This window comes from Aquarana catesbeiana, linkage group LG06, assembly GCF_042186555.1.
Source record: "Aquarana catesbeiana isolate 2022-GZ linkage group LG06, ASM4218655v1, whole genome shotgun sequence".
In the NCBI taxonomy this organism is placed as follows: domain Eukaryota; kingdom Metazoa; phylum Chordata; class Amphibia; order Anura; family Ranidae; genus Aquarana; species Aquarana catesbeiana.
In genome coordinates, this window is record NC_133329.1 from 383,413,842 (window position 1) to 383,436,421 (window position 22,580).

General features: G+C 42.6%; 1 protein-coding gene across 1 annotated transcript in view; it reads right to left on the reverse strand.

Moving 5' to 3' along the window:
- Nucleotides 1–22,580, reverse strand: part of LOC141147136 (unconventional myosin-X-like) — a gene marked incomplete in the record, with an annotated part of 218,020 nt that overhangs the window by 111,419 nt on the left and 84,021 nt on the right. Inside the window, 7 exon segments of the mRNA XM_073634265.1 lie at nt 2,828–2,957; nt 6,259–6,362; nt 10,052–10,136; nt 10,264–10,277; nt 10,839–10,963; nt 19,462–19,587; nt 20,565–20,752. Coding sequence (XP_073490366.1) covers nt 2,828–2,957; nt 6,259–6,362; nt 10,052–10,136; nt 10,264–10,277; nt 10,839–10,963; nt 19,462–19,587; nt 20,565–20,752 — 772 coding nt within the window.

Genomic DNA, 22,580 nt, shown 5'->3' on the forward strand with positions numbered 1-22,580 from the left:
GTGGTCCTGTCCCCCCCCCCCCCAGATTTTCCAAGAGCAAGTCTGATATAAGGGGTACTCCAATGGTGGCAACTGATGTTACGGGACACTGATGGGGGTAGTTGATGTGGGGGAGCTCTGATGGTAAAGGGCAACTTTGATGGGGGCAATTAATTTAGGGGGCATTCTGATGAGGACAACTCACTAATAACTAATGGGGATTATGATGTAAAGGGAAACTCTGCTTGAGGCAGTAGATGTAAGGGGGCACTCTGATGCAGACAGTTGATGTAAGGGAGTACTCCAATGAGCACAACTGATGTAATCAGGCACTCTGGTGGTGATAATCCATGTAAGGGGTCACTCTGATGAACACTCCTGATGTAAAAGGGAGAATCGGATAGTCCCCCTTTGCATCAGTGTCCCTATCAGATTCTCCCTTTTACATCAGGAGTCCTCAGAGTGACCCCTTACATGGATTATCACCACCAGAGTGCCTGATTACATCAGTTGTGCTCGTTGGAGTACTCCTTTACATCAACTGTCTGCATCAGTGTGCCCCCTTACATCTACTGCCTCAAGCAGAGTTTCCCTTTACATCAGTGTCCCTATGATATACAGAAGTCTGCAGAATACTGGTTCCCTGCATCTCTATCACACTGTGCGATAGACTGTCAAGTGACTCACACACTGTTAACATTATGCCCCCTGAAGTTTTTTTTTACTGCACCCTCAGATCAGATAGGCTACGGCCAACCCTAAAGCACTCTACACATCCCATGTTCCATAGTCCATTTCGGGAGCCAGCATGAAAGGGTGGCTACGCTCCTACATACAGAGGGACCATGGAGAACAAACGTAGCCACCCTGTAATACAAGCGAGATCACAGCAGCAACAAAAAGAGATTGGGAGGAAGTGGAGAACAACAGAAGAGACGTTCGAGTTAAGAATACATACAGTGCCTTAAATAAAGTATTCATACCCCTTGAAATATTCCACATTTTGTCATGTTACAACCAAAAATGTGAATGTATTTTATTGGGATTTTATGTGATAAACTAACACAAAGTGGCACATAATTGTAAAGACGAAAGAAAATGATAAATCGTTTTGCAACCAAATTTTTTACAAATAAATATTTGAAAAGTGTGGCGTGCATTTGTATTCAGCTCCCTTTACCCTGATACTCCTAGCTAAAATCTAGTAGAAACAATTGCCCTCAGAAGTCACCTAATTAGTAAATAGAGTCCACATGTGTGTAATTTAATCTCAGTATATAAACAGCTGTTCTGTGAGGCCAAGGACAACACCAGACAGGTCAGGGATGAAGTTGTATTGAAGTTTAAAACAGGGTTAGGTTTTTTTCAATCCATCATCCGAAAATGTAAAGAGTATGGCACAACTGCAAACCTACCAAGACATGGCCGTCCACCTAAACTGACAGGCCGGGCAAGGAGAGCATTAATCAGAGAAGCAGCCAAGAGCCCCATGGTAACTCTGGAGGAGCTGCAGAGATCCACAGTTCAGGTGGGAGAATCTGTCCACAGGACAACTATTAGTCGTGCTCTCCACAAATCTGTCCTTTATGGAAGAGTGGCAAGAAGAAAGCCATTGTTGAAAGAAAGCCATAAGAAGTCCCCTGTTTAGTTTGCGAGAAGCCATATGGGGGACACAGCAAACGTGGAAGAATTTCTTGTGAAAAAAACATGTGGAAGAAGGTGCTCTGGTCAGATGAGACCAAAATTGAACTTTTTGGCCTAAAAGCCAAACACTATGTGTGGCGGAAAACTAACACTGTAAATCACCCTAAACACACCATCCCCACTGTGAAACATGGTGGTGGCAGCATCATGTTGTGAGGATAGCTTTCTTCAGCAGGGACAGGGAAGCTGGTCAGAGTTGATGGGAAGGTGGCTGGAGCCAAATACAGGGCAATCTTAGAAGAAAACCTGTTAGATTCTGCAAAAGACTTGAGACTGGGGCGGAGGTTCACCTTCCAGGAGGACAACGACCTTAAACATACAGCCAGAGCTACAATGGAAGGGTTTTGATCAGTTTAGGTGGACGGCCATGTCTTGGTAGGTTTGCAGTTGTGCCATACTCTTTCCATTTTCGGATGATGGATTGAACGGTGCTCCGTGAGATGTTCAAAGCTTGGGGTATTTTTTATAACCTAACCCTGCTTTAAACTTCTCCACAACTTTATCCCTGACCTGTCTGGTGTGTTCCTTGGCCTTCATGATGCTATTTGTTTACCAAGATTCTCTAACAAACCTCTGAGGGCTTCAAAGAACAGCTGTAATTATACTACTTATACTGAGAATAAATTACACACAGGTGGACTATTTACTAATTAGGTAACTTCTGAATGTAATTTGTTTTATTAGATTTTAGTTAGGGGTATCAGAGTAAAGGGGCTGAATACAAATGCACACCACACTTTTTCAGATATTTACTTGTAAAAAATTTTGAAAATCATTTATCATTTTCCTTTCACTTCACAATTATGTGCCACTTTGTGTTGGTCTGTCACATAAAATCCCAATAAAATATACTTACATTTTTGGTTGTAACATGATAAAAATGTGAAAAATTTCAAGGGGTATGAATACTTTTTCAAGGCACTGTAGATAGACAAATAGAAAGATAGCTAGGGTGGGGAGGGATACACAGATAGATAACTGGGGGGAGAGATTATATAGATGGCTATCTATTAAAATAAATAGAGAGATGCACAGACAGACACAGACAGGTCCAGATAAGATATATCTCGGTCTATGTAGGATAGGATAACAGACAGACTTTGCACTATACTGTTCTATCTATGGATCTGGCAGATGCATTTACCGGCTTTGGTTGTAATCTGGGCTCCCCCGGCCGTCATGAATTCCAGATTCCCGATCTGCAGAGTCCCAGATAAGAGCTTCCACACCTCCCTGATCTCTTCATCAGAGAAATCCATCACCTGCATGGCGGTCTGACCGGAGAAAAAGCTGGTTAGGTCAACAAAAATTGTATCTGCAAATGATCCAGTCCTAAAGTAGAACTATGGGCACTTTTTTGTTTTCATTTTGGATAGAGCAAAGGAGGGTTAGAACCCCTGTCAGATTTTTTTTTCACCATCTGTGTCCCATTGGGGAGATTTATCTTCACTTCCTGTCCCATAGCCAAACAGGAAGTTAGAGGAAATCCCTGCAAATTAAAGTGGTATTAAAGGCAAGTTTTAGTTTTTTTGTTTTTTTTTTGTAAATAAAAAAAAACTTGTTATAAACTTACTTCTGTGTGCAAAAGTATTACACAGTGCAGCCCACATCCTCCTCTTCTGGGGTCCCCCGCCGGAGCTCCTGGAACCTCCCTCCTGCCAAGTGCCCCCAGAGCAAACAGATTGCTGTGGGGGCACCCAAGCAGACTAGCTCCCAAGTCGCTGTTCTGCGTAATTTTTCAGACACAGAGCCACAAGCTTGGCCCCACACCTTTTCATTGGCTTACTGGCTGTGATGGTCAATGGCAGGGACCTGAGAGGACACGCAGTGCGACACGTGCATGCGCAGTAGGGAACCAGGAAGTGAAGCCGCACTGCTTCACTTCCTTATTCCCTTACCGAGGAAGGCGGCGGCAGCCGCCGAGAGCCGAAGGATGGATTGGCTTCGGCTGCCGATACCGCGGGCTCCCTGGACAGGTGAGTGTTCATATATTAAAAGTCAGCAGCTGCAGTATTTGTAGCTGCTGGCTTTTAATATTTTTTTTTCAGCAAACCTCCGCTTTAAGGACTGCAGGATTTTTCCCTTTAATGACCAGGCTATTTTTTGTGATATGGCACTGCATTATTCAAGGGACAATTGCGCGGTCGTGCAACGTTGTACCTTAAATAATTGACGTCCTTTTTTTCCCCACAAATAAAGCTTTCTTTTTGGTGGCATTTGATCACCTCTGCGGTTTTTATTTTTTTGCATTATGAACAAAAAAAATACCGACAATTTTGAAAAAAAAAACACAATATTTTTTACTTTTTGCTATAATAATTATCCAAAAACAAAAAACAAATTTCTTCATCAGTTTAGGCCAATATGTATTATTCTACATAGGTTTGGTAAAAAAAAAAAAAAAACGCAATAAGCGTATATTGATTGGTTTGCGCAAAAGTTATAGTGTCTACAAAAAAGGGAATAGATTTATGGCTTTTTTTTTACTAGTAATGGCGATGATCAGCAATTTCTAGGGGGACTGCGCCATTGAGGTGGACAGATCGGACACTTTTGACACTTTTTTGGGATCTTTGACATTTATACAGCGATCAGCGCTATAAAAATGCACTGGTTACTGTATAAATGTCACTAGCAGGGAAGGGGTTAACACTAGGGGGCGATCAGGTTGTTAAATGTGTTCCCTGGGAGGTGTTTCTAACTGTGAGGGGACTGACAGAGAGATCGCTGTTCCCAATCACTAGGAACAGATTACTCTATACTCCCCTGACAGAACGGGGATCGGTTTGTTTACATTGACAGATCTCCGTTCTGGCTCTCTGTGAAGCGACCGCGGTTGGCCGCACGCATCAGCTCCCCCACCGTGCAGCTATAGCTGTTTAAAGGGCCGACGCACAGCTACTGCGATTTGCAGGAATGAGCCGACCTGCTGCAGCAGAATGATGACGGCTGGTCGGCAAGTGGTTAAGAGAATTTCTAGGGGACCCCCAGGTCACCAGAACTAGTGTCCCCATTGGAAGATTTCGCCTCTAATACTTTTCTGGGGACAACTCAAAATTTGGGATTTTCTTTTACTTTCAATGATAACGGTAAACATAACAAATAGAGAGGGGGAATAATCCTAACAGGAGCAGAGACAGCAACAAAAAAACATTTTAATCCTCTGCACTTTATAAAAAAAAAAAAAGAAGAAAAAAGAAGAAGAAAGAAGAAAGAAGAAAGAAGAAAGAAGAAAGAAGAAAGAAGAAAGAAGAAAGAAGAAAGAAGAAAGAAGAGTTTTGCCTTTAGTTTTCCTTTTTAAAGAAGATTTCCAGGTATGACATTTTTACATTGTTACAATGGTCCAGCTTGGATCAATGTAAACCTGTATATACAATACCTGTAGGATGTCTGTGGCAGCTGGAAGTCACTGTATTAGACACTCCTACTCCAGTGATTTCCACTAGATTCCAGGTCCCGAGCCGAGTGTTTGGCTGCCCTGCTGCTTAGTGAACTGAGGTGGTCAGCCGCTTGGCACTGGCACCATTCAGAGAATGCCTTGCATTCTACTCAATGAATGCAAAGCGTTCTCTGATTGGATGGGATGCAGAGGCGGGGCACTGATGTCACCTGGGAGATCACGTAAGTACAGTAGCCGTGTCTACTGCAGTGATTTCCAGCTTCCAGGAGGATCATTTTTTGGGCCAAGCTGCACCAATTGAACCATGGGCGTAACTAGAAATCACAGGTCCCCATAGTAAAGCGTGGTATGGGGCACCCCCCCTGCAAACAGCCCCTCCCCCCCCCCCACAGCCGCCTAATGTCAATGCAGCCTAATGGCAATGACCTGTGCCCCCTACAGCGTGACCTGCGCCCAATGCAGCGTGACCTGCGCCCAATGCAGCGTGACCTGCGCCCAATGCAGCGTGACCTGCGCCCAATGCAGCGTGACCTGCGCCCAATACAGCCTGGTCTGCCTGTGCCCCATACAGCCTCACCTGTGCAGAGGAAGAGGCAAGCCGCCCAGATCAGCAGAGAGCGGGATTGCCCACTGTAATAGCTTTCATTTGAATTTCCCGTCTTCCCAGGGCTCATCGTCACATAGCCCCTCCTCTTGGCCCGACGCCTTTGATGACGTCACACGTGCCGCATTGGACCGGCGTTCTGTCTATCAAAGGCGCCGGGCCAAGAGGTGGAGCTATGTGACGTGAGCCCCAGGAACACTGGAAGTTCTAATGAAAGCTATTATCGCGGGCAATTCCGCTCTCTGCTGATACAGACAGCTCGCCTCTTCCTCTCCTCTCTCTTCCCCTGGCTGGGAGACTATGTCGGCGGTGCTCTCATCCTCACCGGGCCCCACTCGGCTGCGGGCCCCATAGCGCCCGCGTGGGTCGCTATGGCGGTAGTTCCGCCCCTCAATAGAACGATCTAAAAATTGCCATACCTGGAATTCCTCTTTAATGCATACAGAATGAAAAAAAATAGATGTTTTTTAGATGAACCAGAATGTCCAAGGCTCTAATTCTTTATTATAGATTTTAAAAAAATCAAAAAGGTCTGCAGGAAGTCGATAGTCAGAAAATCAGACAGACTCACCACAACGTTCTCGTACATTTCTTTATCATTAAGGCCTTCCACTGTCACACAGCCTGAGTTGCAGAGATACTGATAAGAGTGAGGATCCGAGAGTGAAAGAGCTTCTGCAAAAATCAATGATTATCAGTTGCAGCTGATTTTTTTTTTTTTTTTTTTTTTTACACATGGCTGATACACATTTAAATCTGAATTCCAGGGTTTTCTTTTTGCATATTTACATTGTTCCAACTTGGATCAATGTAAGTACACATATTCCATACCTGACCGATCCCTGTAGAAGCAGAGAATCACCATAGTAGCTGCTGCTATAATGAACCACAAAGGTGACTGTAGTACCAGCGGTTACTACAGTCATTGTCATCCTACAGGTATGCAGTATGTGTACTTACATTGGTCCAAGCTGGAACAGTGGAACCAAGCAAGAGAAAAAGAAAATACCTGGAGCTTTAAAAAGTAACTCCACTTTTGTTGAGAAAAAAAAAAAATAAAAAACATTCCTCTCTGGGTGATCTATGTACATTACAAGGATTTTAACAAACTTTTTGCAGATTCCTACCTTTTGTTATTCTGAAGAAATAGCTGTTGGCTTGTCTGTGTCCATGTGCACAGTGACACTATATGGGAGCGGTTTTATAATTATCAATCAGCTGCTGCACCTTCAGAACGCTAATGAGTAAAGTGGCAAGGTCTGCATCCCTTTAGAAGCGATTTCCCTTTGGGAGTATCTCACCAAAAATGGCATTTTTGTTTCAGGGAATGGCCAAAATCTGACTTTTATCTTAGTGCAGACTTCTGGGAAAATCAGTGAGCCAATCACACAAGCAGGAAATGACATTTTCAGGGGGTGTTCTGTATACTATCTGTGTACATAATGCCTCTATGTTGTCATAGTGCATCTTACAGAAAAGTACAGAGCTGCAGATTGAAACGGAAAGGTCATTTTTAAACATATTCAATCACAATATGACTTAATTTGCAATTGTATATGCTAGATTATTATTTTATTTGCCTTTTTTTCCCCACAAAAGTGGAGTTACCCTTTAAAAAGACCTGTGGCCAAGGAGTTAGATGTCACCTGAAATCTGACAACTTCTGTCTGCTATCTGCCCTCAAACTCTCTTCTTCATTAGTGGAGGGTGTAAGGTCAGGCTGCAATTCATGGGGTAAATGCAAAAAAAAGTGTTGCACCATTAGTTGTAAGTCCAAGTATGTCGCTTTGTAATTATTCAAAGATCCACCAGAACTATTGGTTTGCCAGAAATACCAGTAATATATAGAGAACCCAACTATACAAGAAGCAGCGCACACAGTTAGGTCCATATACATTTGGACACAGGCACAATTTTAGATTTTTTCAGGTATTTACCAAAACATAGTTAAGCTATAGTTATATGCTTATGGATATGGCCTGAAAGTGCACACTCTCAGGTTTAATTTGAGGGTATGTACACCCAAATCGGAAAAGGAAGGGCTTAGGAATTACAGCTCCTAAAAATAGCCATCCCCTTTTTCAATGGGCCAAAAGTAATTGGACCATTGAATCAAAAGCGGTTTCATGGCCAGGTGTGGGCTACTCCTTTGTTATTTCTTCATGAATTAAGCAGGTAAAAGGTCTGGAGTTGATTCTAAGTGTGGTATTTGCATTTGGAAACTATTGCTGTGAACCTACATCATGCGTTTAAAGGAGCAGTCCATGCAAGTCAAACAGGCCATTGTAAGGCTTCAAATAGGAAACAAATCTATCAGAGAGATAGCAGCAGATGGCAGCAACATCAGGAGTGGCCAAATCAACAGTTTGGTACATTCTGAGGAAAGAAGAACGCAATGGTGAGCTCAGCAACATAAAAAGGCCTGGGCGTCCATGGAAGACAATAGTGGTGGATGATCGCAGGATCCTCTCTATGGTAAAGAAAAACCCATTCACAACATCCAGACAAGTGAAGGACACTCTCCAGGAGGTGGGAGTATCATTGTCAATGTCTACAATCAAGAGAAGACTTCTGGAGAGCAAATACAGAGGGCTCACCACAAGGTAAGCCTGAAGAATAGAAAAGCCAGATTAGACTTTGCCAAAAAACATCTAAATCTAAAAAAGCCAGACCAGTTCTGGAAAAGCATTTTGGATGGATGAAACTAAGATAAAGCTGTACCAGAATGACAGGAAGAAAAAAAAGTGTGGAGAAGGCTTGGCACAGCTCATGATCCAAAGCACACAACATCATCTGTAAAACATGGTGGAGCTTGCAGTATGATGGCATGGGAATGCATGGCTTCCAGTGGCACTGGGTCATTGTTGTTTATTGATGATGTGACAGAAGATAGAAGCAGCCGGAAGAATTCTGCAGTGTTTAGAGATATACTGTCAGCCCAGATTCAGCCAAATGCAGCAAATTTGATTGGATGGCGCTGCACAGTACAGATGGACAATGATCCAAAACACTGCAAAAGCAACCCAGGAGCTTTTGAAGAAAAAGAAGTGGAATATTCTGCAATGGCAGAGCCAATAACCTGATCTCAAACCAATTAAGCATGCATTTCAATTGCTGAAGGCAAAACTAATCTAGGATGGAAAAGAACCTGGGGGTCCCAGTAGATGATAGGCTCAGCAATGGCATGCAATCCAAGCTGCTGCTATCAAAGCAAACAGAATATTGGCATACATTAAAAAGGGGATTAACTCCAGAGATAAAATGATAATTCTCCCACTCTACAAGACTCTGGTCCGGCCGCACCTGGAGTATGCCGTCCAGTTCTGGAAGGATGTACTGGAAATGGAGCGAGTACAGAGAAGGGCAACAAAGCTAATAAAAGGGACTGGAGGATATTAGTTATGAAGAAAGGTTACGAGCACTGAACTTATTCTCTCTGGAGAAGAGACGCTTGAGGGGGGATAGGATTTCAATTTACAAATACCATACTGGTGACCCCACAATAGGGATAAAACTTTTCCGCGGAAGGGAGTTTAATAAGACACGTGGCCACTCATTAAATTTAGAAGAAGAGGTTTAACCTTAAACTGCATAGAGGATTCTTTATCGTAAGAGCGGTAAGGATGTGAAATTCCCTTCCACAGGCTGTGGTTTCATCGGGAGCATCGATAGTTTCATAAAACTATTAGCTATGCACCTGAACGACCACAACACACAGGGATATACAATGTAATACTGACATATAATCACACACATTTGATGGACTTGTGTCTTTTTTCAACCTCACCTACTACGGTATGTAAACTGAAGACAGCTGCAGTTAGAGCCTGGCAAAAAATCAAAAAGGAGGAAACCCAGTCTTTGGTAATGTCCATGGGTTCCAGACTTCAGGCAGTCATTGCCAATAAAGGATTCTCAACAAAATATTAAAAATCAACTTTTTTTTTACAATTATATTAATTTGTACAGTTACATTTGAGCCCATGAAAATGGGGAGTCTGGAAGTCTGCGCTTCAAATTCATTTGGATTGTTTTGTTTTAATTTTATTCTGGTGGCATATAGAGCCAAAAGTATGAAAATTGTGCCTGTGTTCAAATATATACGGACCCAACTGTATTTAGGATCAAAAATTCCAAAGTAGGGTTTTTTTAAATAATGAATAGAAATCCAACACGTTTCAGTGGCTCACGCACTCCATCAAGGCTCAATTATTGCATGATTATAAATATGTCTGGACACATCTGAATTGTACTAATGGTCATATGAATGGAAAATGAAATTCTGCTACTAGTAGTTTTTTGCAGCAGGGCGCGGTCTTTGTCTGTACTTCAATAATATATAAAACAACACTTGGATTACTCACCTCGGTCGTCCTTATTTGCACCCGCGAGCAGAGCGTAGAATATGTGATAGCTTCTCTCTCCGGGACTTTGCCGCGTTACTCTGGTCTATGGAGTGAAATAGGACAGAGATCCGCCATGGTTAAATCTGCCCTGCTGGAAGGGGACAGGAGACCCCCGAGGCCAAGGAAAGAACCCCAACATATATGATGTATGGAGAAACCACCAAACTTACCTTTTCCAACAAATCTGGTTGACCATCCGTTAAGGAAACAAATGAAAGCTTAAAGCGGATCTTCACTGCATCTGAGCACCACGAACCAAAAACACGATTTAATGCATTTTTGATATTTAAAGCAATCTCCCCCCCATCTATTCATGCCTCTATGCTTTATTTTTTTGAGAAATCACTTTGAAAAACCAACCACCCAGCATGAGCAAGGGCAAATGATTAATGTAGCATTTACTTCCAAGAATCCATCTGCCCTTAGCACAGGTGCATGCAGGAGGGTGTGCTAAGAAAAACAGCTAAATTAACTTCCTTATATACTGTATACACATTGCTCTACATTTGCCTCAAAGGCAAAACACATTTTTATGTCTGTGTTCGGAGTTTTATGGCGTAGGGAATAATTAGAAATAAAATAAAAAGTACACTTGAGCTGCAAAAGCAGTTACAGAATTGCCAAAATGCATCATCTGCTAGCAACAGGAAGAATAAAAAAAAAAGATTCATCTGACTGTCGCCAACAAAGCTGTGAGCGGCGCCCAGCAGGACAGCCAATACCCCGCTGCCACTCAAAAGGATACAGTCCACCATGCGGCCACCCTGGATGTGTCCTTGCTGGGAGAAGTGAAGTTGGATGAACTTCCCGAAGCGGCTGGAGTTGTTGTTATAAACAGTCTTGGCATTGCCGAAAGCTTCAAGGATCGGGCTGTGAAGGGGGATAAAAAATAAAGAAAAATGATGACACTGCAATTACAAAAACAGAAGAAACAAAAAATGCGGAGAATACACAGTTCATACAAGACCATAGACAACTAAAATAAATAATGAAAATAAAACTAAACTACACCCCTATCCTAACCTATTATCCTTCCCAAAGTGACACTAAACTCTGGTTTAATTTAAAAATAAAAAAAAAAAAAAAAATCTATTCAAAAAGGTCAGCGGTGGTTCCTTCTACTTTACTCACCCGATGACCAAGCAAACTAGGGAAGGCAAAACATCGATATCACCCTGAACTGAGGAAGTGGCAATTTAAATCCAGCTTTTTTTTAAAAGTGGGAACACAGTTCTGGCACCTCCAGCACTAAATGTATGTAATGGCAAGGAGTAGTGGGCTGTGTTGGAGGGTCTATTGTTGCTGGTAGGGGGGGGGGTATCTACCATGTGGGAGGGGTCAATTGTTGCTTGTTGGTCTATTTTTGCTAGCGGGGGGGGGGGGGCGGGAGATCTATTTTTGCTAGCGGGGGGGGGGCGGGAGATCTATTTTTGCTAGCGGGGGGGGCGGGAGATCTATTTTTGCTAGCGGGGGGGGCGGGAGATCTATTTTTGCTAGCGGGGGGGGGCGGGAGATCTATTTTTGCTAGCGGGGGGGCGGGAGATCTATTTTTGCTAGCGGGGGGGGCGGGAGATCTATGGCTGCTGGGGCGGCCAACCTATGGCTGCTGGGGCGGCCAACCTATGGCTACTGGCAGGGCCGTCTTTAAGGCAGGGCAAAAGGGGCAGCTGCCCTGGGCCCTGTCATTGTTGTGGGGCCCAAGGCGGCTGCCTCCTACTTGCCAACTTTCCCAGTTTAAATTCCCTCGTCCCTTGAGGTTTTAGTCTCATGCTGTGTCCTAATATCTCAATGTGAAGTTCTGTTATTAATGCTGCCCAGCTCGGTCTTGTTATTGTGTACAGATGACTCACCTGCAGGCCCTGTGTTTACATGTAAATACCAGCATTGATATGTAAATAGCAGCGGCATTCATATGTAAATAGTTGCAGACCGGCAGTATTCTATGTAAACATAGGTGGTTTCATATGTAGATCATGCCCCCCTGAGGTCATATCCACTATCACCTATACTGAATGCTACCCACTGGGGAGATAAAGGGGCATGCTTGAAAGTCCTGCCTACAATTGTGGTCATTAAGCCTACCATCAGCCTGTTCTGCAAAGGTAAGCAAATTAGTGGGGGGAGGGTAATGTGTGGTGTGCAGAGGTAGGCAGAAAAGGAATTACAGTTTGGGGTGCACAGGTGAGCAAGGTCCAGTCCATGGTGTGCAGCCAGTGAGGAGATGATGTGCTGTAACCTCTAGCATCCAATCAGTAAGCAGTAATGATGTACAGTAACCAGTGAGCAGTATTGATGTACAGTAATCTCTAGCAACCAATCAACAAGCATAAATCATGTGCTGTAACCTCTAGCAACTTATCAGTGACCTGAAAAGTTTGCTGTAACCTCTAGCAACCAGTCAGTGAGCGGTAAAGATACACTGTAACCTCTGGCAACCAATCACAATCACTGTCTGATCTGATTCAGTAAACTGATTTTGAGTCTAGCTGCTATTTATTGTATGTCACAGAGCAGGTGGAGAGTAAAACTGCATGAGGGGGGCCCAAAGAAAATTTTTGCCCAGGGTCCAATCAATATTAAAGACGGCCCTGGCTACTGGGGCGGCCAACCTATGGCTACTGGGGCGGTCATCTATCGCTACTGGGGCGGTGCTTAAAAGTGGGTAGGGAGTGTAGAAAGAAAGTCCTGAAGCCACAGAAAATTTTTTTTAATGAAATAATGTAATTGGATGAACAATAAGCCAATGACTCTGACCCATCCTTAGTCATACAACAACAGGCACCTCTGCTGCGCAGGCCACTAATTGTAGCCATATTTTCTTAAGGTAATTTATTTCAGGTACCTATAAAGCTCTGTCAATTTACACAGTGCTTTACATAAAAGTAAATTATACATGCACATCAGTTAATCAATTTTTTTGGAGTCAGTCACTCAAGTCACTATAAGGGCTCTCCGACCTCCCTCTTATCTTTTCTGGTAGACATGCCAATTTGTCTAATGGGTCTCTACCCAGATTCTTGTGGTGGCAGGTATGTTTTACTTTTTTTTTTATAGTTACATTGCGATTGGCTGTATGGTTTTCAATAGCCAGATTGGAATTGGCTGGTATGGTTTTCTATGACTAGATATAATGTAATGTAATTTGTGAGTACGAAACATAGAAAAGTGACGTCAGAAAAAGGGCAGTAGTCCATCGAGTCTGCCCCCCTTTTTTTTTTTTGTTTTTTGTTAACTTTGTTGTCGGACTATAGATCTATTTATGGCTTTGTATTGCTAGATTGTAATTGGCTGGTATGGTTTGCTTGCCAAATTTGTTTTATTAGATTTTAACAATTTATCCAATCAGGTACAGATGCAACAATAAAGAAGTAACATCATAAAGTACAACTGTGAAGATAACTCCAAGACACAATATAAGATGATATGGATATGATATGGCTGGTATGGTTTTCTTTTGCTAGATTGTGATTGATTCCATTCCATTCCCCCCTCCCCCTTTCCCCTTCCCCCTAGTCCCCTTCCCCCTTCCCCTTAGCCCTCTCTTTCCCTCCCCCCTCCTGCCCCTTCAATATGTGTATGGCTAAATCCATCGTATCCTTTCATCAGCTATCTTTGTGGCCCCCTACTCACGCTATACTTTTCATTTAGAGGGCTCTACATTATCCCCCCTTGTCCGCCGCGGGGGAGAGTTTTTTAGGCGGCCCGGTGCCGCACACGATCACCCAATTTTAGGGTAAGCCGAACTAGTAATTATGTTTTATTTTTTCCCTTTTTACATGCTGTTTTTATGATCACTACTCGTAGTGTACTGTATAATGTTTTTGCTTGTATTGCATTATATTATTTGTCTTATAGATTGGTCCTCCTGAGGAAGCGATAATATCGCGAAACTAGTCGAGAACCAGACCAGTCAATACTTTGTAATTTACAGATATTCTTTGGTGAACCCTGAATTTCTGTTCTTGCATTTTAATATGTATACCATGTATTTCCTTTTTGTAATAAACTCCTGTTATACGTATTGTTTATCATCGTTTATCTGTACCGGTATAGTCCAGCCATTTTAGGGTGCGAACATTATGGGGCCAACATCAGCCACTGTCCCCTATGTCCCACTCTCTTTTCCTTGTACATATTAATTTGGATGATGGTACGGTTTAAATTCTACTACCCTTGACTACATGAGGCTATACTCACAATTTGTGCATATTCATTGGGTGGATAACACACCCGTTTTTCTTTTTTCCCCTTGAGTGCCTCTAATTCCTAACTTACAGTACCTTTTTGTATATCAACTATCCCATTATGTCGGAGTTTGGCCCCCTCCTTTAGATGGTTCATACATGGGGGCAGCCTTATCACTGACCATGCAGGTTAAGTTCCATACAGCCAGACGTTCCTGCATAGCTACCCCATTATACTATGTTTCAACTTAAACCTTCAATATTACACCCATTATTGCCATTAATGGGGTTTAGTCAGTCTATATTCACTACCTTTTACCCAAGAGTATGTGTTACTATGGACCGTTTAATCTCCGGCCCACTGTGATTATTGTGTTACCCACACCTCTAATCCGTAGCTGACCTTCACCCACTTTGGCCCTTTGCAACCCAACCTTATCATTGTTACATTATCGCTCTTCTGCGATTACCCTTTTTTAGCCTACAATATAACATTATGTAGTTTGACACTCTATGGAGTTCCCTGCCTTCACGTCATCTGACCCCTAATTTAATTAACTAAGGATTTATTCAATTTTTTCCATTTAACTGTTATGGTTTCCTCGCTGTTGGTTGTCACTATCACCTTCAGGTTTCTATCCTCACTACGTTGCATCTAGTTCCACTGTTTCACACATTCTCACTTTTTTCATTTCATTTTCTATTACAACTAATCAACTATGTATATTTTTTATTTATCCCCTTATCACCCTTCACTGCATCACCTTTGTTATTTACAACACACTCTTTACCTTCGCAATGGCACATTCCAACCCCCCCCCCTCCCCCCATACCCCTCCCCCCTCCTTGTTCCCTGTCCCTATTCTCATTCCTACCACTCACCAACAGGAAGCCCCATCTCATTTATGCTCTTATCCCTCAACAAGGTCTTTTAGTAGCCATTGCTGCCCCCCCTGTTCTTAGAACCATCTATGGGGACCAAGTCCCGTTTGTGTTTACCAACACCTTAATGGATTGGGTGGCAATTACTGCCACTCTTATTGTTTCTACACATACTGTTATTTATTTACTACCATTCTTGTCATGATGTTCAATGTTCCTGTTTATTTTGTTTGGCTGTCCCTGGGTGCCCTGTGCGGTCCGTGGCTGCCTGTGCCTTTCCAAGCGGCGGACATGTGTTTCTCCCGGCAGGAGAGGACGCCTTGGTGTTCCTCTCCTGCTTGTCCTTGCCAAGCCCAGGGTTTCCTACCCACGGGCTCGCCTTGAACGCGCTTGCGCAGTAGCGCGGCTCGCGCACCTGCGCAGTGCGGAGAAACTGACCCGGTGACGTCAGACGCTTGCCGGCCGGCGGCGTCGTGGGCGTCTCCGGGTTGGGGAGCTCACTTAATGGGCCCTCGGGCCTGTGAGTGAGCATCGGAGCTCTCTCCGTGATAGACTGCTGACGTGGGGCTGGGATGGAAGGGAGGCCTTCAACACCTCACTGGTGTACATCTATAGGTACGTTGTATGCTCTTTTACCTTGGATACTATCCTTTACCCGACGCTATCTATTACAGATACCTCCATATGGATTTTATCCTGTATCTCATGTTACATTTGATACTACTTTATTGACAGACTCCCATGCAACCCTGTGGTTATCTACCCTTAGTGGTGGGCTTCCACACATTATACCCTCCATGATGCCCCAGTGTTTGGAAATGTTTGGCTCTCCTGCTCATTACAGGCCACCCGACCCCCGTGCCACTGCAAGTCTCCTCGTGGCTAGCATCTTTGTTACCCTCTGGTCAACCATTACGGTGAGCTACATTACACGCTCCAATTGTTTATTAGCCTAGTACAATCCCTTTTGTTAGCTCCTTTTCCCCCCCCTCCCCCTATCCTCCCCTTCCCTGTGTATTGTTTGTTCCTCTTTACCCTGTCCCCTACCCCCTTCCTTCCTTTCCCTCCACCACCCCCTCCCCGGTGTCCCTCCCGTTTCCCGTCCCCCCTCCCTTCCCCCTCCCCCCCTTCCTTTTCCCTTCTCCATGTTCCACGACCCTTACCCTCCTTTCCCCTCTCCCCTCCCTGCCCCCCTTTCCCCTCTCTTTTTCCCCCCCTTCCATTCCCCCCTCCCCCTTTCCCCTTCCCCCTAGTCCCCTTCCCCCTTCCCCTTAGCCCTCTCTTTCCCTCCCCCCTCCTGCCCCTTCAATATGTGTATGGCTAAATCCATCGTATCCTTTCATCAGCTATCTTTGTGGCCCCCTACTCACGCTATACTTTTCATTTAGAGGGCTCTACATTATCCCCCTTGTCCGCCGCGGGGGAGAGTTTTTTAGGCGGCCCGGTGCCGCACACGATCACCCAATTTTAGGGTAAGCCGAACTAGTAATTATGTTTTATTTTTTCCCTTTTTACATGCTGTTTTTATGATCACTACTCGTAGTGTACTGTATAATGTTTTTTCTTGTATTGCATTATATTATTTGTCTTATAGATTGGTCCTCCTGAGGAAGCGATAATATCGCGAAACTAGTCGAGAACCAGACCAGTCAATACTTTGTAATTTACAGATATTCTTTGGTGAACCCTGAATTTCTGTTCTTGCATTTTAATATGTATACCATGTATTTCCTTTTTGTAATAAACTCCTGTTATACGTATTGTTTATCATCGTTTATCTGTACCGGTATAGTCCAGCCATTTTAGGGTGCGAACATTATGGGGCCAACATCAGCCACTGTCCCCTATGTCCCACTCTCTTTTCCTTGTACATATTAATTTGGATGATGGTACGGTTTAAATTCTACTACCCTTGACTACATTAGGCTATACTCACAATTTGTAGATTGTGATTGACCAATATGGTTTTTCTATAGCTAGATTGTAGCTAGTTGGTATAGTTTTCTACAGCTAGATTGTGATTGGCTAGTATGATTTTCTATAGCTAGATTTTGATTGGCTTTCTGTATTTTACATATTACACTAGGATATAGTAGACCATAATATATATATATATATATATATATATATATATATATATATATATTTATATTTATATTTATTTTTTTTTTTTCCCCTTCTAGACATCACAACCTTATACAAATAGCCCTCTATTCTATACATTGTGGACGCAGTTTAAATTATGAGTCATGTACAGTGGCAGCCCGTCCATTAGGGGTGCCCGGGCGCCACCCCCTCTCCCCAGGCCACCCCCTATATGATAATGGATAGATTTATACATAGCATGAATCTATGCATGGCCACCCCCTATTCAGGAGAAGACTTACGATTGGCCACCGAGGAGGGAGGAAACTGAAGCCGCCAGTGATGGAGAGCAGGAGAACGTCGCCTCCGCCGCCGAGCAGGGGGAAGTCGCTGGTGACTAAGTGCTAAGTGCTACCGACCGACCGGGGTGGGTGGCATACTGTTTGCCGCCCCCCCAAAAAAAATTTCCAGTTGCAGAGAATGTTTGTATATATGCCACATCACATCACCAAGTAATATCCAGCGAGATAATGGATAGCTCTGTACAATGATTGCATGCTGGACTCACTGCCAGGGAATTCTATGTAGGAATTCTCAGAGGTCATTAAAAATTATTACACAACCACAATGTAGACAAACCGTATATACACATAGGTCATAGTATACACACTCTTGCAGAGTTATTTGACATAAAAGCACATGTCCCTTCCTAGACCAAGGCTAATCTTTCACTTCCTGCCTACTAATCACTATTGTATACATTGAGACATGCAAACTGCCTCCTTATATTCTATACATTGAGACATGCAAACCGCCAATGTCACTCTTCCAGTTCATGCAACTGGCCTTCGTCTACAGTATATTTATATATATATAGCAATATGAAGCAATATTGTTAAATGTGGTTCTCAAATCTCAGAGGCCTAAAAGCCAGTCAATTTCTTACTGTAGGGCTCCTTCATACTAGCAGCTAAGGGGCAGTAAAACCCCGCATTTGAGCCGTGTTTTTGCTGCTCCCCCTTTAGCTGCAGCGGCAGCGGATGGCGGTGTACACATGCTTTTCTTCATGGCCGTGGCAGGAATTATCCCCCCCCCCCCCTGCTGCTTTTGGCGGGCATAGCGCCCAAATGAATGGGGCCACTCTGCAACTCACAAATATTTACTATAGCGGGTGGAAACTTGGTAGCAGGTGTTTTTAAAATTTCTGTTTGTCCAATTGTTTATTTGTGTGGAATTTTTTTATATCTTAATAAAGGCATACAAAAGTTTTTCTATTTGGGAGGTGTCATGCAATTCTTTGATACAGTTTTTTGAACAATATTAGAGGAGGGGTTGAGCCCATATCCACATTTTCCTGTGGCTTGTAGAATAGTGTTATTTGTGGAGGGCTCCCCCTCTTGGTTGAAGTCTATAGGTCAGGCCTGGTAGGATTAGGTTAGGACTTTTTTTTACCACTCTGCAAGCACCCTGTAGCCATGTGCAATGCACATGGGTATGGCATGCTATTGCGCGGTTCAAGGGATTAAAGCAGTCAGTGAGGAGGCAATACAACTCCTCCTCACCACCTGTCAAAAGCTTACTGTCCTTCACACTTTAAGGCGATTGTGTGGGGTGGAAGTAAACCGGGCCCCCCCAACTTTGGTAACAGGGGGAGGAGTACTGTCCTGTCTTTGGTATTAGGAAGAGGAATAGTGCCCCATCTTTGGTGGCAGTAGTAGGAATTATGCCCCATTGTTGGCATCACTGGGAGGAATAATGTCTCATATCAGGGGGAAAAATAGTGACCCAAGGGCCGGATAAAGCCAACCAAAGGACAACATCCAGTTCCCAGGCTGTAGTTTGGAAGCCACTGATTTAAAGTAACACAAAATCTGGAGTTAGGCTTTTGCTCACCAACAAACCAGCCCGTCAATCCAATGCAACATGAATAACAGGTTGGAGATATTGAAGCTCAATCCAAGGTGCTTCCTCTGGCCCATATAGGCCAGATTGAGGGCCAGCTAGCACCTAACATCAAACCTCACATTCAAAGAAACATATTAAAAACCCAACCTTTCAGTTTTCAAAGCATGCGATTGTGAAAACGATTACTGTAGCAAACAAGGTAATCAAAGAAATATGACCAACATGCCAGACAATCTTTCTTTGATCCTTTTAGACACCAATTACAAGACCAAAAATTGAAAAAAAAAAAAAAAGCTGCCGGGTATATCTGACCTGCTTTCCATGATGGCTTTTTCCACGGTCGTCTGGTTTCCGCCTCCCGCGCAGTTCTGGCTCATGGAGGACAGAAATTTCATCAGCAGCTTTGTGCTCTCCGTTTTGCCAGCCCCGCTCTCTCCACTGCAACAAGACAAGTCAAGAGTTCACCGACCACAGAGCTACAATATATGTTGGTGCTTGACCTCAGTCCACCCAGCAACTGCGGGGGGGCCTAGACTGGCAAGTGGGGACAGTTCTGTACAACATTAGGACACTAACAAGTACTGTATATCTAGTGCTACAACTTTTAAGTTTTAAAAATTTGGGAAGGATTCAACCACTGTCAATTGTTTTGTTCTATTAAGGAGATTTTCTTTGACCTTCTGTTTTGTCTCCAGGACAGGAAGTAAATCTACTCAAAATGAGGAGAAATCCTCTCCTAATTTGCATCAATTAAGTCAAACCTAGCGCATCTTCTTCAATATCAGGTGCCAAAACTTAAAGGAGAAAAAAGACTAATATTGAAGAGGAGTAAGGAAGGGTCCTAACCCCTGTAAGGTTTACGTTTGCCATCTGTGTCCCTTTGGGGAGACTTCCCTTCCTGTCCCACAGCCAAGACAGGAAGTGAGAGAATCCCTGGTTGTCACCAGACACAGTGTCCTTATAGGAAGATTCCCTCTATTTCTGTTCTGGGGACAACCCAAAATTTGGCATTTTCTTTTACTTTCACTTTCAATGTTAATGGTAAACTCTATCCAAAACAAAAACAAAACATGTTTTGCCTTTAGTTATACGTTAATCGCTTGCCGACCAGCCGCCGCAGTTTTACTGCGTCAGAATGGCATGGGCAGGCGAATCGTCGTCATGTTATGCAATTTGTCAGTTAAAGCGACGCAGTGCCGAATCGCAAAAAGTGCTCTGGTCAGGAAGGGGGTAAAATCTTCCGGGGCTGAAGCGGTTAATCTGATGACATATTAAGAAGTGAAAAAGATTAGTTGGCCATTGATTATGTTTGTTAGCTGTTTGAGTAAATATGATGAAATATCCTTTCACCTAATCATAGCTAGCTCATAAAATAAACAAATAAAACAATAAGAGGTGTGAACGTTTGGACGTACCTGATGAGTACACATTGACTGTCATGTCTCTTCCACAGGCAGCGATAACACTCGTTGGCAATGGCAAAGATGTGGGGTGGCAGCTCCCCAAAGTGGTGCCGACTGTACAAGTCCACGGTGCTTTCATCGTACAACCCAGCGATTTGCTTGTAGGGGTTCACCGAAGCCAGAATGGAGCCGATATTGGTCTGCAAGAGAATAAAAGTATTAGAGCACAAAACTAACTAGGAGTGGGAATAGAATATATTCCTTTGTCCCCATCCCCCACCAACATGCAATTAAAATTTTCCAATGTAACGGAATATTCCTTGTTGTATGATCCATATAAATCACTGGCTTTGCATTATATACAGCTTACAGTAAATTATATGAGATTACACGGTTCTTGACATCAATGAAATAATTCTCTTTTGCTTTGCTTTTGTAACCCTCCCAAGTAATCTTCTTACACTGTTTCTGAACGCGGTACATTTTGTGTTACCTCTTTAGGAAATTCCTAATAAAACAGATTGAAAAATTTACATTAAATCATTTTGTTTTTAATACTTCATTTCAGGCCTAGTGATGTCCCCACCGGGTCTGACTGCTGGAATTTGTTCCTAGTTTAATGGGAGGCTCCAGAAAAAAAACACCTTCTCAGCACTAGGGCTGAAACAACTAATCAATTAATCGACAACCAATCGATTATTAAATTAATCGACTACTATTTTCATAATCAATTAATCGGCCAGTAACATAATGGGGTTAAAAATAAAAAGATAAACTAAAATGGGCCCTTTATAGTACAAAAAGAGCAAATAATCGCTACTGTAAATATTGCTTCCACGTTGTGCAGTAAAAAAACGAACCCCTTACAGTAGCAATTATCTGCTTTTATTGTACTATAAAGGGCTAATTTTAGTTTTTTAACCCCATTATGTTACTAAACGTCTTAGACCTGGTTCACATCTATGTGTTTTTTGGTGCTTTTTGCAGAAACGCACTACAGTTCATTTAGTCCTATGGGACACGTTCACATCTATGCTTTTTTCAGCCGCTGCGTATTTGGAAAGGGTCAGGGACTTTTTTTTTTTTTTTTTTTTTAACGCAAAACGGTGCTTTTTTGGTTCAATACACTTCAATGGAGAATCTGCAAAAAAGCATGTAATGCGTTTTTGCAGCAATTTGTGTTTTTTAATCTGTCCAACAACAAATTGGCCCAAAAAAAATACAAAAAAGCAAATCGCAGCAAAATCACATATGCAAAAACCAAAATGCACAGCAAAAAGCACTGCAGAAACAGATCAAAAGAAAACTGCATAGGTGTGAACCGAGCCTTATGCTGGCCTCACAGATCAATTTTCAAATGAGAATATTCAGACCAAAAATCTTTGTACATTTGCTGAATGAAAGAATGTCGTTTGAAATTTTCACTTGTTTTTTAACATTCTGTTTTTAAAATGAATGTGATTTTTGAAAGAAAACCACATACACTGTCTGAAAATTCCTTTCACCAAGAAATTTTCTATCATTTGCAAATTTTCCTGTCACTGTGGTTGAAAATGATTGTCGATTTGACCCCAATAACGATTATAAAATCGAACGTTCTTAAAATGACGTTTTTTTTGAAGGAAGACATTGTTTGTTTTTTTAAATAAAAAATTTGATCCGAGTCTGATATTTAACAGATTCACCCTTTAATAGTATATACAGTATATATCTCCTCTAATAGTATATACCTCCTCTAATAGTATACATCTCCTCTAATAGTATATACAGTATATATCTCCTCTAATAGTATATACCTCCTCTAATAGTATATACAGTATATCTCCTCTAATAGTATATACAGTATATCTCCTCTAATAGTATATACATTATATCTCCTCTAATAGTATATACAGTATATCTCCTCTAATAGTATATACAGTATATCTCCTCTAATAGTATATACAGTATATCTCCTCTAATAGTATATACAGTATAATCTGTTATTCTCAGAGTGGATTAGAGATTTTGCTCCCTAACCATATAGTT